General features: G+C 40.6%; 2 protein-coding genes and 1 long non-coding RNA gene across 5 annotated transcripts in view; 1 reads left to right on the forward strand and 2 right to left on the reverse strand.

The window, feature by feature from the left end:
* VTA1 (vesicle trafficking 1) overlaps window positions 1-2,992 on the reverse strand; it is a 35,245-nt gene extending 32,253 nt beyond the window's left edge. For both annotated transcript variants that reach the window (XM_060753473.2, XM_060753472.2), the window contains exon 1: window positions 2,786-2,992. In XM_060753473.2, coding sequence (XP_060609456.1) covers window positions 2,786-2,894 — 109 coding nt within the window. In that variant the 5' untranslated portion in view covers window positions 2,895-2,992. The remainder of the gene's footprint in view (window positions 1-2,785) is intronic.
* A 2,644-nt stretch (window positions 2,993-5,636) lies between these two features.
* Window positions 5,637-11,711, forward strand: LOC132761017 (uncharacterized). Of its 2 annotated transcripts, none has more exons than XR_010909607.1 (3): window positions 5,637-5,685; window positions 6,672-6,753; window positions 9,323-11,711. It is a non-coding gene; the product is annotated as an uncharacterized lncRNA (long non-coding RNA). The 2 variants fall into 2 exon arrangements; XR_010909608.1 differs by having other exon boundaries at window positions 6,675-6,753.
* Window positions 11,686-17,678, reverse strand: GJE1 (gap junction protein epsilon 1). Its single transcript, XM_060753474.2, has 3 exons — window positions 17,513-17,678; window positions 13,519-13,701; window positions 11,686-12,088 (listed from the first exon to the last, which is right to left on the reverse strand). Exons 1-3 carry the CDS (start codon window positions 17,666-17,668, stop codon window positions 11,693-11,695), a joined length of 735 nt encoding a protein of 244 aa, XP_060609457.1. The 5' UTR covers window positions 17,669-17,678; the 3' UTR covers window positions 11,686-11,692.
* Between the last annotated feature and the right edge of the window lie 378 nt (window positions 17,679-18,056).

Here is an 18,056-nt window from a genome sequence, read left to right on the forward strand (position 1 = left end):
AGGTTGGCTGTGTAGAAAAAAACCCAGACAAATGGTATTCATATAAAAATATTAGCAATTACAGAGGTCTAACACTGGGGCAGGATGTTCCTACATTCTTGTAGCAATTACAACATTCAAAGTGAAAAATACCCCTTTCAACATAAAAAAGATATATTCTGCCTTTTAAAAAACCAAAACTTAATAACCAGTCTCCCCACTGAAAATGCAGATTACTTGAGAAGAACTGAGTCATGTTGATCACATTTGTGAAGCCAAGAAGGGGGGAGAGAGGGAGGTCTATAAATAAATTATTATTATTATTATTATTATTATTATTATTATTTGGCAACTCCAGCTTTTGACAACAGATAACAGAGATATGTTGTTAGCAAAAGTGTAATAAAGAGACTGTATAATCAAAGTTCAAATATATATCAGCTATTATTTCTGATTAAGGTAGAGGAAGCTGTATTATCCTCCACTGTAGTATTTTATACACAGTATTTTTTTTTTAAAAAAATAATATTATATATACAACAAAGTTTGTGTACACTGAACAATCAGAAAGCAAAAATGTCACTATCTCTGCCACCCAAATGGATAATTTTGGAATATTTTGGAATTCCCGAAAATGGATGCACAACCTGTCTTTGTTTGTTACTCAAGAGACCCCCCCCCCAACTCACAGAAATACAATGAAGAGCAGCATCATTTCTTTCTGCTTCAGATCAACATCTATGTTATAACCAAGGAAAGCCTGAATTAATTCCCTTAATGTAGGTTTTCCTTAATATTATTTTATATACATGAAAATAGCTTTGTGTTAATTAAATTAGGGTACTGTTCCATTACCTGGGCGGAGACCACCAGGGGTGCTAGAGGGAGAAGGATTGTCCCATTTATGGGGGTGGAGGGTGGATTGAAGAGGGAAAATCATTTCCCCGTTTTCTTGTTATTCCCCACGTTCATGTCCATGCTGTAGAAACAACCCTGATTTCTGATATGGGAAATTGGGGGGGGGGGGGGGCATAGCCAGTGAAAGTGGGGGAAATGGTTTTCCTCCTTTAACTCACCCCCATAAATGGGACAACCCTTCTTTCTTTAGTGCCCCAGTGCCCCCTCCCATGTGTTCCACAGGGCTCTTGTCTGTTCAAAGCACTTGTCAGTGTCTCCATATGATTTTGAGATTGCCTTGCAATGTAGTGCCAGAAGAACAGAGGGTGTATCTGCAACAGGCATGGACAAACTTCAGCCCTCCCTACAGGTGTTTTGAACCTCAACCCCCAAAATCCCTAACAGCCTCAGGCCCTTTCCTTTCCCCCCTCAGCCGCTTAAGCGGGAAAGGGCCTGAGGCTGCTATGGATTGTGGCAGTTGAAATCCAAAACACCTGGAGGGAGGGCCAAAGTCTGCCTGTGCCTGATCTACACTGTAGACATGATGCAGTTTGACACCATTGAAATCCACCAGAATTTGGACAATTTCAACAGAGAGGAGGAAACCATGAAAATGAACAAAATCTGGCTACCAGTATTAAAAAAAAACCTCTAAAATCAGGGCAGTAAATAAAAGAGCAACATTAAAAAAAATGGGAATTCCAGACAGGAAACAATTAGGGCCAGCTAACACCTCCCAACAAAGGTTCCCCCAGGCTGCAATCAGCCAGGCCTTGAAGCTACAAGAGCATTAAATGCTAATCAAGGTGGACAATTCCAACATTCACACTTGCTTCAAACTGACAAGAGTTCTTTCACCCACATTCCATAGATATATAAACCTCAATTGCCTAGTCTCCAACACATCTCACAACCTCCGAGGATGCCTGCCATAGATTCCAGCGAAATGACAGGAGAGAATGCTTCTGGAACATAGCCATACAGCCTGGAAAACTCTCAGCAACCCAGTTTGACACCACTTTTAACTGTCATTGCTCTGTGCTCACAGCAGCCCAGTTTGACACTACTTTTAACTGTCATTGTTCAATGCAACTGAATCCTGGGAACTGTAGTTTGGTGGGGCACCAGCATTCTTGGGAGCTGTAGTTTGGTGGGGCACCACCATTCTTGGACAGAGGATTAAAAAACCTTGTAAAACGACCACTCCCACGACCCCACGGCATTGTCCCAGGCAGTTAAAGTAATGTGAAATGTTAACTCTTGCCCGACTTGTTGGAAGAAACTTGGTTCCAAACAGTATCGTCCAATTTATATATGAAGCTTTAGATTCTTCTCCTAAGCATCTGAATTGAACTTTGAAAGATGCTTCATAAAATTTTAATACCACAAATAATCAAGAACTACAAATCACGTATATGCCAAAATTGTGATGCTTATATGTTGACTTTTCTGGTTTGTTTTTCTATTGACCTGTCTTACACATAAGCTCGTTTTTGTTTTGATCAGGCATTGGGCAAACTTCGCGCCCTGCAGGTGTTGTGGACTTCAACTCCCACAATTCCTAACAGCCTAACCGGCAGATAGGAATTGTGGGAATTGAAGCCCGAAACACAGGGTCCGAAGTTTGCCCATGCCTGGTGTAGACCCACGATGGGTGGGAAAGGATGCGTGCCTTTGTGGAGGGGTCTGGAGCAGGGATGCCGCGCCGTCTCCCAAACGAGAAGCGAGCCTGGCGCGCCCCTGAGCATGCGCACTTGACGTGGGAAGGGGCGCCTGGTATGTGGGGGGGTGAGGGGAGTGCCTTTGGCTCCTCCCCCCTCGCGCGCGCCTCTCATTCCCGGAGGCCGAGAGACAAGGAAGGGGAGACAAGTGGGCGGGGCCCCGCCGGCCGTTGCCGCCTCTCACTTACAATAATAGGCCACCACAGGCTCCCGCTTCTCGACCTCCTGCGCGGTTCTCAGGAAGTGCTGGATGGCCTTCAACGGCGGGGGAAGCGGCGGAAGACCCGAGGCCGCCATAGCGCTAGAGGGTCAACCCGCAGCGCGGTGTCACTAACCCCTACTACGGACCACAACTACCTCAGTTGGTATCCGAGGCAGTTCCGCTTCCGGTGTGATGGCTGAGGCTTCAGCCTAGCACAACTTAAACGACGCATGCGTACTGAGCCGTGACGGTGTCATACCCAAGACGCGCCAGCAGCGCCCCCTTGCGGGCGGATGAGGGGAGGATAAGCAGAAGGGACTGGATTGATTGTAGGCTTCCAAGTCCAAGGGTTGAATGAAAAGTAATGCCTCCACCTTCGTTACTTGGGTTTGGTTGGGAATATTTTAATAAATCCAACCCAGAAATAATCCTTGAAATGTGCTCTTTAACTACCACTATTCATTTTTCCACATAATCACCAGGCAATTGGATACATTTCTGCCAACAATGAACAGGTTTCTGAAGCTGTCACAGAAGAAGTCGACACTCTGTTTCCGCAACCAGCGTCTCACAGTTCTCTCAACGTCTTCATCAGAAGCATAATGATGTCCCCGCACCGTCTATTTATTTATCGTGTCATCAGCAACCATTGTATTACAATTCTAACAGAGCAAAACAAACACAGAGATTAAAAAGAAAAAGAAAAAGAAAAAAAACCCACACAGATTTTGTAAATTTGGTATTTGGTTAAATGTCCTTTGACCAGTATCTGGCCACTTGGAGTGCCTCTGGGGTTGCCGCAAGAAGGTCCTCCATCGTGCATGTGGCAGGGCTCAGGGTGCATTGCAGCAGGTGGTCAGTGGTTTGTTCTTCTCCGCACTCGCATGCCGAGGATTCCACCCTGTAGCCCCATTTCTTAAGATTGGCTCTGCATCTCGTGGTGCCAGAGCGCAATCTGTTCAGCGCCTTCCAAGTCGCCCAGTCTTCTGAGTGCCCAGGGGGGAGTCTCTCATCTGGTATCACCCATGAATTGAGGTGCTGGGTTTGGGCCTGCCACTTTTGGACTCTCGCTTGCTGGGGTGTTCCAGCGAGTGTCTCTGTAGTTCTAAGAAAACTATGTCTTGATTTAAGTCGTTGACGTGCTGGCTGATACCCAAACAGGGGATGAGCTGGAGATGTCTCTGCCTTGGTCCTTTCACTATTGGCTGCTACTTCCCGGCGGATGTCAGGTGGTGCAATACCGGCTAAGCAGTGTAATTTCTCCAGTGGTGTGGGTCGCAGACACCCCGTGATAATGCGGCATGTCTCATTAAGAGCCACATCCACTGTTTTAGTGTGATGAGATGTGTTCCACACTGGGCATGCATACTCAGCAGCAGAGTAGCATAGCGCAAGGGCAGATGTCTTCACTGTGTCTGGTTGTGATCCCCAGGTTGTGCCAGTCAGCTTTCGTATGATGTTGTTTCTAGCGCCCACTTTTTGTTTGATGTTCAGGCAGTGCTCCTTGTAGGTCAGAGCACGGTCCAAAGTGACTCCCAGGTATTTGGGTGCGCTGCAATGCTCCAGTGGGATTCCTTCCCAGGTAATCCTCAGAGCTCGGGATGCTTGTCTGTTCTTAAGGTGAAAGGCGCATGTCTGTGTTTTAGATGGATTAGGGATCAGATGGTTTTCCCTGTAATAGGCAGTAAGAGCACCTAGAGCTTCGGAGAGCTTCTGTTCTACCATCTCAAAGCTCCCTGCTTGAGCAGTAATGGCACGATCGTCAGCATAGATGAAACTCTCTGTCCCTTCTGGCAGTGGCTGGTCATTTGTGTAGATGTTGAACATGGATGGAGCAAGCACGCTCCCCTGAGGCAGGCCGTTCTTCTGTTTCCGCCATCTGCTTCTCTGGCCCTGGAACTCAACAAAAAAGCTCCTGTTTTGTAGCAGGTTTCCTATGAGGCAGGTGAGGTGGTAGTCCTTTGTGATATTATACATTTTTCTCAGGAGGAGGCGGTGGTTCACAGTATCATAGGCTGCTGACAAGTCTATGAAGACAGCTCCTGTGATCTGCTGCCTTTCAAAGCCATCTTCTATGTGCTGGGTCAGGTTCAGCACTTGCGATGTGCAGCTTTTGCCTTTTCTGAAGCCAGCTTGCTGTGGGATCAGACAGGGGTCTATATTTTCCATAATTCTATGCAAAATAAGTCTCTCCAGAACTTTGTAGAGGTGGCACAACAGGGAGATTGGTCTGTAGCTTTTTGGGTCATTACGGTCTTTGCCTGGCTTCAAGATGGCGATGACTCTTGCTTTCCTCCAGATTTTGGGGATCTGACAGGATGCAGTGCAGTTGTTCATCAGCTCCAGCAGCCAGCGCCTTGCTTTTGGACCGAAGTTCTTGATTTGTTCCATCCGTAGATCATCCAAGCCAGCTGCTTTGCCATTCTTACATTTGTTGAGAGCCATGTCCAATTCAGTAGATGTAAAGGGTTCATGGAGGTTGTTGTTCTCAATCTCTGGTTGTCTGGCTATTGGTTTCTTTCCTACTTTGGTGGCAAGGTTGGGTTTCCCATTCTTCAAGAGTTGGTGTGCTATCTGATCTGCCTTTATGTTGGCATGGGTATTAGTTTGTGAGGGATCGTTGCTCAGCCGTCTCAGCAGCCTCCACGCCTTCTGGCTGCTCCTGCCCATGTCGACCTCTGTGATCAACTTGATCCACTGTTCTTTCTTGGCTTCAGAGATGGAGGACACAATGCTCTGCGCTGCCTGAAGAGTCTGCTCACTGAATGGGTCTTCATTGTGGAGCCTGTAATAGTTTTCCAACAAGGCAGCTGTTTCAGGCACCGTCTGACTTATCAGGAATAGATGGAAGTCAGACGGTGCTAAATTTGGACTGGCCTTACGGTGGTGAGATCCAGCCTCTGAAGTTTCAAATCTGCGTTTTCTTTTCTTATATATATATATATATATATATATATATAATTTTATTTAAGTAGACATACATTGCAAGTGTTTGTTGCATTCACTCACTACCTCTGAGGATGCTTGCCATAGATGCAGGTGAAACGTCAGGAGAAATGCCTCTAGAACATGGCCCTATAGCCCGAAAAAACCCACAAGAACCTAGTGATTCAAGCCATGAAAGCCTTCGACAATACATTCAGTGCAATACTATATAGGATCCTCTATATACATTTTTAGTTTAATTTTACATTAATCATTGTAAAACTGTTGAATCATTGGTTGTCATTCATTAACAAACTTATCTAATAGTTCTCCTCTTAATAATACAGTTATTTTGTCCATTATCAGTATATCTATAATATATTTTCCCCATTCTTCTAAAGGAGGTATCTCTGGGATTTTCCAATATCTAGCATATATTATCAAGTCTATCTAGCATATATTTCATTTCAGGTGTCAGCATCCTTGGTACCCATCGTGCACAGATCTTCCGATAGCCAAGCAAAGCAATAATGTGACTAACACATTCTTGTGAAATGCCGATTATTCTTGAAATTTTTCTCTGAGTGATACGACGATTGCCCTGAATCAATCTGTCAACCTTTTGCTTGTGAAACTCGTTGGTTGCTGTCACAGAACATCCAACTCTTTGTTTGTTACGCAAGTCCCACCTTAACATCTTTAAACTTACTCGCCCAATGACGCACAGTACTCACATCAACACAGTCACCATAAACAGCTTGCATTCTCTGATGACTCTCCTTTGGGGTGACACCTACTGCTATCAAGAAGTGTGTGTTTCAGCCCTTTATTTTTCAAGGTTTTTGTTTATATATTTTTTTTCCTTTCCATTTTCTGGGCAAGCCCATGCTTTTTGTTCTAGTTTTAAATGAACGTTTTTGATTTTGTTCTTCCCTCCTTCTCTCTAGCAGATCATATAATCTGAATTGGGACGAGACCACCACTTTAAATTTTGCCATTTATGTATCACGTTGCTTTAACAGAGACAAGGTAGGAATGCACTTTCCTCTATCAGCCTTTATGACTTTACACAGTTAATTAAACTTGTCCACTGAATAACATTTTTTGTTCCCTGTTCATCTCCATTCTTGTCATGCCCACAATGAGATATTTCTTTGTTAAAAGCAACAGAATAATTTTGACCCCAGCAAGCAATTTTATTCCAGAAAGTAATAAGAAAGCAGTAAGCAAAATTACATCTGCAGCAGAGAATGCACACTGATTTAACCCTGCATCATGTTTTGTTCCTCTTTATACTTTAAATCCATTAAGAGAGAATAATTCCCATGGTTTTCCCTTTCACTCATGTCAAGGAGCCTAATCATATTTTAATATAGGAACTGTTGTAATATGACCAAAACAAGGCTATATTGAATCATTGTTTTTTGTTTGTAGTTTTGGATATAAGTATACAGGAAAGGGTTGTAGGATCATGTTTAAACTAACCACCTCTTCAGTTGGGGCATATTTGCCCTGTTCTGCCGCTTTGTTTTGTGGCAAGGATGGGGCCTGCTGTACACCATCTCCAACTGAGCTACCCACACTTTCCTTCTCCTTCCCCAGTATGATGGGGGAAAGGGTGCTGAGGCAATACACATTGCTGCCCATTTCCCCATCTGATAGGGACAGGGACAGGGTGCCAATGCAATATGTCCCATCTCCACCATGGGATAAGGTGGAAGGGTGCATGTGGTGAAAGGACCATGTGAAGAGGTCCTAAGTCTGATGGTAGAGTTCAATCTTTCTTAGAACTTCATCCAATGCTGTCTCTTCTCTGTCTTCTCTGTGCTGCCAAAACAGAGTTGCATGGAGGCCATCACATGGTTGCCCATGAGAGCTTCTTGCTGCAGCGCAAAGATACAGAGGGAATATTGCATTTTCAGGAGTCGGGTGCTATCTGACTTCCAATGACAGAAGGCAGAGTGAAGGCTGATAGAAGTGGGGAAAGGCAGAGAAAAGACATGGGGACCTTTCCCTCTTGGGAATGAAAGAAGGTGGTGTCCTCCTCTTCCCCCTGCGTTTATGTGTTGGAATCCTGAGACATGTTATAGAATCATAGAACTATAGAGCAGCATGGTACACCAAAAGTAATTTAGCTCATTAGAAAATCCATTCAAACGCATCCCTTTCATATTGCCATTCAACTTCTACTTAAATTTCTTCCATGAAGAAAAGTCTGTTTGGACTGTAGTTTTCGGTTTTTTCACCATCAACTCTATTGACTAGAGCTGATAGGAGCTGCAGTCTAAAAACATTGGGGCTGTACTTTGTCAATCATGCTGTAGGAAAAATCTAAAAATGCCAGCATTGGTGGTCTATATCAGTTCTAATAGGGTTGTGTCTATCATGATCACGTCTTTTGTAAAGGTGATGTGCTTTTATTGTTTATTGAAGACCAACCCACCAAGAACACCTTGCATTTTGTTGCTGAAATAATCCATTTTCCCTCCTGCTTCTGTGAAAATTGTAGTTGGAGCACGAAAGCTTGAGGGGTATGTGAAATTATTTCACTCTCATCTGGTGAGCCCTACATAATTGCACTTCTACTTCATGAAACTTTGTCCTCCGTGAATAGATTCAAAATGGCTTTGGCAATAATCTAGCTTATTTTCACTAGAATGTGTAATACAGTCACGTATGTCATATTGTTTTGAATAAAAAGTTTTTATTATACCTGAGATCATACATTTGAAATCTGGGGGAAAACAACAACTCATCTGTTTATAAAGAAACATGGATGGATATTTGATAAAACAATATTAAGCAAATCGCAGCTGAACAAAAAACATTTCACAATGTAAAATAGCATTAACAATTGAATGGAAAACATCATCTGGCCAGTTCTTGCCTCTTTAATGACAGTTGGATTTCTAGCCATCAGGCAAAAAAGCTTTTCATAGTGTGGGGGTAAACATTATGCCATGTGATATCAAGCTGCAATTAAAAGCATGGGGGTGCTTTGGGAGAAATAAAAAAGAATCTGGCAAGCCTAATTCACAGCATCCTTTTTATATACATAAATCTACATAACTGATATCCATTCAGAAACATAAAACATTAATCTGTAAGATAAATCGTCTCAGAAATCATAATCGTAATTGTGTTTTAAATCAATATAGGAAATATAGGTAGATCTGACAGTAGGGTAAGCTCCACTTAACTGCAGGTCTCACCCAGTTTCTATTGATAAGTCACTATTTCTTAATTTAAACAACAAAGTTATTGAGGGTTTTTTTCAAAGTGTCACTTTGAACCCTTTGGGTGATGGATATGTTACTAATGTTTCAAATCAAATGCTAACTACTTGTCACAGTTGGGCTGGGGCTTCTTTTGAAGCATTAAACAATTAGTTAGCCTTAAAAGGGTATATATATATATATATATATATATTTGAAATGTTGCATATAGAATATACAAAACACATTCGACATCATTCTCAGAGCAATATGCAAAGGAACTGTATAGTACAGCTTTCCCTTTGCTTTCACTTCCAGTAGTTCTTTGTGGCTTGTTTTGGCAAATCAATAATTGTTTTTATTTTCCATTTATATATTTGTAGTACTAATGCAAAGACTGAGAAGTAGGACTGCTGCTGGGAAGATTATGAAGAAGCGTCGAGCCCATGCTGTTTGTATCTCTTGTTTGTTTGGACTCGGGAGAATGGCTGGGGTGCATTAATGATCTAAAATTACAACCAAAGCTATAAATAGGGAAATCTTGAATCTATAATTGGAATAAAAGAAGGGTCTCATAAATGGAAAAGAAAGAAACAAGGCTGTCGTGCATTATGTTATAGGAAAAATATGTAAGAAATATTGTACATTGGCTTCATGCTAAATTTATGAGATTTATACTGTGCTGTGAATTCATTGAATATTATGCATGTTATGAAGTCTAGCTAACCTGAAGTATCTACATGAAACATGCATATGTATGATTGTGGCAGTTTCCAAATTTTCCTCACACTCTAATGCCTTTTTTTGTTTTTAAAACAGATAATGATCTATTCTGTATAGTTTGTTTGTTCTGCAGTCCACAAGTTGTTAATTTATATTTTGTATTTCATTCAAGGTTACTTTTGCAGCCTGAGATTGTGTTGGAATACAAACTATGTATGCAATGCTTATGTACATCCTTTCTATTAGTATTTATTCAGAAAATCCTTTGGGTTAATGGATTGGGTTTATAGAAATATTAAGGATGGATTGAAATATGCTTAGGATATACCAACAGCACTAAATTATAAAAAGTGGTCTATAAATCACTTAAAGAGATAATTTATTTTGCAAGTGACTTAAAATATTACTTGATTATTTGCTGAACTATATGAAAGGAAATTTAAAGACTGTCAGCATATATGTGATTTTCAGTGCCGTGAAGGAAGCCCCTCTGTTACTGAAAATGGATGAAGCATTTATAACCTTATAAATATAGAAACATGTCCAGCCATTTTCCCATGTCTGTGTGTCAGATAAATGGCAGAGTGGCTTGACCTCATTGTTTTTCTTATCCATTATCTGTCAAACTAGTACAATTGGCACAACACAATTACATCCTTCTTCCAATAAGACATATAATTTCTTACTGATAACAAAATAAATGAATGCTCTCTTATTATCTTATCTAAAACTACAGGAAATACTGATTAAAATCTCTTTCATTCCTCAACAGTAAATTTTCTATGCATGAAATATTTTGGCAAGTTCCTGTACAAGTAAAAAATAAAACAAGAACAGAGGAAATAATTTATCAGCTTCTGATATTTCAAATAAGCAGATAATATAGAACAACGGAAAACAGAATGGAATATAACACAAAATAAAGAACATTTTCAAAATTCTGTATTAAAAGTACTTTACACGCAGCAAAGAACATATCTAATTCTATTCTGAACAGAAATTACTTCATTATGCTAAAAGCAGTGTTATAAAATGGAATCAGTGAGTGTGCTATGTTAGTCCATGCAACAAAACCGGCAAAAAAATTTGACATCTTAAAAACTAACACGTACATTATGGCAAACCTTTGAGGACTATAACATGCATCTGATAAAATGGGCAATCGTCCATGAAAGTTTATATTGTATTAATAAATGGGTCCGTTTTTAAAGTGGCATAAAAGTATTTATTGTTTGTACTGGATCTGGTAATTCCAGGCTGATTGTTAGAGTCTGTTTAGTGCCCGGAATTCTTCTTTTTCTGTATGAGGTTTAAAATAAGTTAAATTCCCTGATTATGTCCAATAACACCTCACCCCATGTTGGAAAACACAATATGTTAAAGTGAAAACATATTAATGGTATTTGAAATAACATTTGTTTGCTTAAATGATATAAGTGATTAGCCTCTTGTTTGTCTCTATCCCAGTCACAAAAGTTATCATTATTCTTCTGATTTTACAATGTAATATCAAATATTTAGACTTACAGCAAAACTTCATGTCTACTTGGAAGTCTAACTTGCGGTTCAGTGACACTTAAGTGTTTGTAAAATCTGCATTTATTTCATTGTAGGAGACCAAGGTTTGAACTCCTCTTTGACCTTGAAGCCTTGGGCAAGTCACAGTTGCTCGGCCTCAGAGGAAGGCACAAGCAACCCTCATCTGAACAAGCCTTTGCAGGGAATGTTTACCTCAGGGTCACCATAGATCAGAAATGATTTGGAGGAAAACAACAAGAAGGATGTTTCAAATCAGGTGTATGTGTGTATGCACGCTAATATAGATGTAGAAAGTATGTAGGGAATTTGCTGTGCTAAAAATACTATCAAGGAGAATGCCCTGTAGAAATATTTAAAGATATTTTAAGGTGCTTCTTTGCCTTGTCATCAAATTTTGGGATTTGAAGAAAGTAATTTCTGTTTAAAATAAAGAACTACATTGTTCACAAAAATATGTGTTGATGAACAAATAGGAGAAATTAACAATAAAGTTATTGCGTATTCAAGAAACCTAGCCTTCTATACAAGATTTCAAAAACTTCTGCAATACATAACATAATTGTGATCACAGTAAATGTGTACATAGCAATAAGAAAGATTGTCTTTTCAAAATGTTCCGGTACCATGCATCTGGTAATATTAAACTTTTTATCAAGGGCTCCTGCATCACATCTGTAGAGTGGATTCACTTGAAAACCAAAGAGCTGACTCTGGAGCCAAAAAGCCACAACTTCAAGGATGATCCTTAACAGAACAGAGAGAATATAAAAAACGGTGTAGGCAGGTCTTTGAAGGATATCTTCCTGAGCGATGCTTTTACATGCAGCATAAAGATGGAAAATGGCTCCAGGTACCAGTACGGTCACTAGTTGTAAAGCCCAGAATACCTAAAGTGTAGCAGAAACTCGGCTGTCAGATCATTTATGACTGTACCATACTATCTGATATGGACATCCTTCTGAGTGTCTTGAGACGCTTGCTTTGTTCTTTGTAGATCATTTTAAAATACTATTTTAAATATAGCATTTGTCTGAAAAATGATATTATAACTTATTCCAAAATATGGTTCATTGTATATGAACAATGAGGTGGGAAGTTGAATACAAGAGTGTCTAGGCATACATAAACCTTTAATGCAGCCCTGATTCAGTGTAATGTATACCATGTTTCACTGTTTTACAATGAACTGAATATCTTTTTTCCACATTTTTTTTGGGTATTATCTAAAGACCAAATGAGTTGGGGCAGGGGTAAATGGTCGTTCTCATGACACATAGAGTCCATTTGCCCTAATACCCACCAAGGTTACTTAACACAGTCTTCAGACACATTTTGAAAGTGTAAGTGGTCTGGCCAGTTCTGATTCAGAACCAGCCATAGCTGTTCACTGACCATCCCGCTTCCCCTGGACTCAGGGTGCCAGGGGATGGCACTTACCATCCCAGCCCTGTGTCCTTCCCTAGTAGGGTGCGGAATTGCTGGTTATCATTGTTCATCTCATCTGCTGATGCTTGTTGGAGCACCAGGATGACTGGAGAAATGAGAAGAGAGGCGATTCTTCTCCCTCACTTCTACATGACTCTGGTGCTGTGGACAGCATCACTAGATGTGAAGAGCGATGGCCACCAGGCAATTTCATGTCTGATGGTTGCTTCTTAGCTGAGGACAATAAGGGTGGCCATCCAGCAGCACCGAACTAGGGCACCAAGCCATGCAGACTCCTTTCAGCCATTAGGCCAGTTCAGTTCTACACATGCAGACACCTGTTAGTCGCCAAACCATAAAACAAAATACTTTCACGGTGTAACACACACATGTAAACACCACAAGTAAAATATAGATAACAATAAAGTAAAACTAATATTTCTGGTCATCTATGCATCAGAAGGGTAATTCCAACTTCTTATTTTGCCAGGAAGTGACCTTCTGGCAGGGAAGCATCATTCTGTATCACCACTCCATTGAAACCAGCAACATCCTCATAGGATAGGAAAGTTGCATCAGTGTTTACAGATATGTTGAAGTTTTTGGAAAGTTCAGCACCGGAGAGGCATAAGATGTGTACAAGCTGGAAGAACTATTGGCTTTCAAAACCTTAAAAGTGTATACTTTTGGGGAAATCAAACATCAAAACTTTCCCCAGCTTTTAATCTAAATGCTTCTCAAATAGCAATACGTGTTAATTTTGCTTCTTGCTTTCTGCTAGCATCATATAAACTAGTTACTTTTGTGAAGCAGTGCTCTACTTTCAAGTACACTTCACAAATCCCTGTCAGCATATTTATCTTGTTTTGTCTTACAAGAGAAAAATATTTACCTGTGGGGTTATAGGCCTGAACTGGTTGTAACAAAATAGATTAACTTCCCTCTTGTCTGGCTCACAGCTGAAGTGTAAGGCTTCATTTCCGTAAACAGCAAAACCCAAAACACCAAGGAAGAACATTCGCACTGAGCCAAAGAAAAGTGTGTGGAATTGTCCAATCACGGTTGGAGGCCTAAGCTGTAAAGAACCATACAGAGATTAAATAGGAAAGAATGCGGAAAATGAAACAAATAAAAACATAGTTCTTCAAGGTTTATCTATACTCTCCATCATTCCTTCAGTATAGTGCTTCTTTTAATTTATGAAAGCAATATGATGATATATGGTTTAAAGTAGTTAATTAATAATTTTATGGTAGTATTGTTTTATCTAAATTTGTCTCCAGGTAGACGCAGTATGAAAATATTGTTTGCTTGTTGTTGTTTTTTAAAAAATAATGACTACTTTCTTACTGAGGAAGATTCTACTCTTCTTCCAGCCACAAAAATGTGTTGTCACATCACCCTTATGGAAGTGAGTACATTATTATTAAACATCTCATGATATGTAGAATATCTTCCTTTTTAAAAAATTAAGTAAGTTTGATAAAGATCTTAAACTCTTATCCTAGAATGGGAAATACAATCCTCCATATTTTTGGACCTTGGCTTCCACCTTCCTTCGCCATTGACTATGCTGGCTAAGGATCATGGTAATGACAGTGCAATGAACTTATCATTCCAATAATCATAAGATATTTGGTATTTGAGTTATGGAAAGAAAACATTTAGTACAGCTTTGGAGACATGCTTAACATTTGTCTCTAAAGTGATAATATAAAAGCTCTCTTGGGTGATGGATAACCAAATCAGAGGTTGTAAACCCAAAGAAATCTGAGATTCAAATGACTGAGGCCAAATGTAGATTTCAAAGGTCCATTTCCGTATTATAGTCAAGACCAGAATTACACCCTCCTATTGATGTCAGCTGATTTCCCCCTTCCAATTGTAGTCAGACACTACCTGGAAGGCCTTCTGGATTCAGACAGTGCATTACACATCATGCTATAAAAATTCCTACCATAAAGATTTGATTCAATGGACAACTTGATGATTTTTTTTAAAGCACGACCTCCCAATAACCATTCCAGTAGGAACAATCATGTATACCAGATCAAACATTTTCTAATTGTAGTATTGTACTGTAAGAACTGGCAATTTACATATCTAAATATTTCAGACAGACAACCAAACAGACCCATAAGTATTCCAAATACAGTTTCAAACCTTTGAGGCTGCTCATAGAAGTGCCATTATAATCAATAAGAATCATTACAATCAACTATTGTTTGGCCTTAAAATAATGTGTTGACATCTTGTGTCAATTCTAGAACTTAGTATACATTTTAAAAATCAGAAGCTAGTAGCATAATACACATTTGCTTTTAGGGAACACAATATTCCATTCTATATACTGGGAATGTTTTTTATAGCCTCTGTATTCACTCAATTGTTTGTAACAAACCCGCCTTTTGAATCCTGATTATCTCCCAATAATGGGATTTTTTTTCCACGAGCACTTCTCATCTCATTCATACTTACACATCCTTCATAGAAGTTCTTGATGTAATTTAAAGACATGTCTTGTAAGATGTTCTCCTAGCACAATTGTGGAAATAATTCCTACGCTTCATTGCCAATTTGCTGTCATCGAGCTCATTCTGGTGCCATTACTCTCTTCTTGACCTTTGCTATGGAAAACACTTGTCACTGCACAATTTTGCTGTTTTATCTCTGGGGCCCCAATTAACCTGACACTTTCAGGGATAGAGGGAGGGGGTTGGGGGAAGCCCAAACAAAAGCTGTGTACATGTGGCCTGGCCAATAATCCCCTGCAAACGCAGTCAGCAAAAACAATCTCTCAACCCAACCTCATAAACTAGCAGCCGGCAGCACAATGGGAGAATGTGCAACTGGCCACTGAGTCACCTTGTTATGTTAGAAACACATGACACCCCCTGCCTTCATTCCCAGGGCTGGTCTAGGTGGCAGCTATCCCCAGAGCTAATTTTTCAAAACAGCACGCAACTGGCATGGCGGTGCTACATGAAAGAGATATATTAACTATCTCAGTCTGACTACAAAACACTACTTAGAACATTATCATCTCATAGGGCTCCTTCCTCCCATCGATTCCCATGTGGGAGTCTGCAATATTCTCATATAGATGGAGAATATAAGTGCTGACAGAAATCTAATTGCTGAATTGTATCATCCTTAAAAACAATACACACCTGTCTTTGGGATGTACACATCAGTTTCATATTGAAAACCACTGTATGTTTGAGAATGAAAATATATTCCATGGCCAAAATAATGCAAGGGCCTTCTCTGATGTTGAATTCCCTCCTCAGTGACATCAGAACAGCCCCCTCACTCTTAAGTTTCAGGAAAATAATCTTAAGACTTGGCTATTTAAGCAAGCCTTTCCGGTTTAATATGACCCATAAATATGGCAAAAGCAATTGCTTTAATGTTTATAAAGCTAAATTGGAGCTAGACCTTTGAGATGTTTTTAATCATCTGACAGATTATTTATAATTGATATGTATATGTTTTTACAGTTTCATAATATTGTGTTAACTGTTATTGTTATTGTCTGAATCTGGCATTGAAATATTGCCCTTCGGGGGTGAGAAGGGCAGGGTATATATTCAGTAAATAAATAATAAATAATTATGCAATAATAATAATAATAATAATAATAATAATTCTTTATCTATAGTCCGCCCTATCTCTCTGAAGGGACTCAGGGTGGCTTACAAGAAAATAAAACACAGTGGCAAACATTCAACATATAGCAAATCATAAACATGTTCAATAAAAATTATAAAAGCATCTTAAATAAACAAAACATGACACAATCCGCACAATTACAACATATTAAATCCTTCAAATCCCTAAAATTTGACTACAACTATTGAAGTGAAGATGGTAAAGAGCAGTGGTAATGTTTATGAAGTGTAATTAGTCCTCCTCCTCATCATAGGCTAAGATGCATAGATACATTATGTCTGTAGATATACTCAAACACGGGACATGAGAGAAGCCTCCCATAGGATAGTAAAAAACATACCCGGCATCCCCGTCTTTGCAGATGGCCAATTCTCTCACACCAGAAACAATTTGCAGTTTCTTAAGTCGCTCCTGACATGAATATATATATATATATATATATATATATATATATTCAAAACATTCTTAATCTTCAGCCTTCATCTTCAAGCTGAGATCATGACCTAAAATAACTGCATTTTCCTATTCCCATCTCTAGAAAGACTAATTCCTTATATAGATAGAGATGGGATGATACTGATCTATCTTAGCTCCATTCTTTTTCTTATATCCCAGGCATGGGCCAACTTGGGCGCTCCAGGTGTTTAGGACTTCAACTCCCACCATTCCTAACAGCCTCAGGACCTTTCCTTTCCCCCCTCAGCCGCTTAAGCAGTAAACACAATATTATGAAACTGTAAAAAAGAAAGGGCCTGAGGCTGTTAGGAATGGTGGGAGTTGAAGTCTAAAACACCTGGAGGGCCCAAGTTGAGGCTGTTAGGAATGGTAGGAGTTGAAGTCCAAAACACCTGGAGGGCCCAAGTTGGCCAATGCCTGGGATATCCTATCTTCTAGTTCCAAGAGTGAAACTGAAGAAGGGCCCTATATCTTTAATGGTAGCATAGAAAAAGGAATGTGAGCAGCTTTTCAAGCCACCAGGTAGCCTGCAACACCTGCTCTAATTCCCTCTTCTAGAAAAGTATTATAGGCACAGGAGCCATCAAGAGGTCCGTTTCCAGCCTGAGAATCCTGTGTCTTTCAAAGTCGCGATTCGGGGAAGTCTCCTAAGAGGACCCGCCTTTCCTTTGCCTCCCCAGGAGCCTTGGCGGCTTCCCCAAGGGAGAAATCCAAGGGGAGGCGAGGACGGGCGAGTGAGGGGAGATAGGGATACGCACCAGCCGCAGTCCTGGCGTGGCGTTGTTGGGGCTCCCCATCCGGCCGGCCGCCTGCCTCTCTCTCCGGGGAGATACTCTGCGACCGTCCACGAAGGGAAAGGCTCTCCGGTCGAAGCGAAGGGCTTCCCTGGCCCTTTCCCCCCGCCCAGATGACATTCGCAGAGAGAGAGAGGCAGAGGAAGGGAAGCGTCCCGGGACAGTCAGCTATCCACTCGCAATGACGCTCCCACAGCCCCACACGTTCCCCTCCCTCTGGTTCCCCCACTTCTTTTCTCTCTGGGCCATTCAATACTCCAACGTCACCACGTTGAACACAACCACACGCACAGGTCCCACCTCTCGGAGCTTTAGTGAAGTTACACCTAGACTTGGGGTGCGGCGTCTACATTGTAGGATTAGTGCCGTTTGGGCACCACTTTAGCTGCCATGGCATCCTGGGAGTTATTGTTTTGACATCGCCCTCTCTGCCAAAGAGCGTGGGGCCTCCCCAAACTACAACCCCCGGGATTCCATAGCATGGAACCATGGCAGATAAAGCGATATA

The sequence above is a fragment of the Anolis sagrei genome, chromosome 1 (genome assembly GCF_037176765.1).
Source record: "Anolis sagrei isolate rAnoSag1 chromosome 1, rAnoSag1.mat, whole genome shotgun sequence".
Lineage (NCBI taxonomy): Eukaryota > Metazoa > Chordata > Lepidosauria > Squamata > Dactyloidae > Anolis > Anolis sagrei.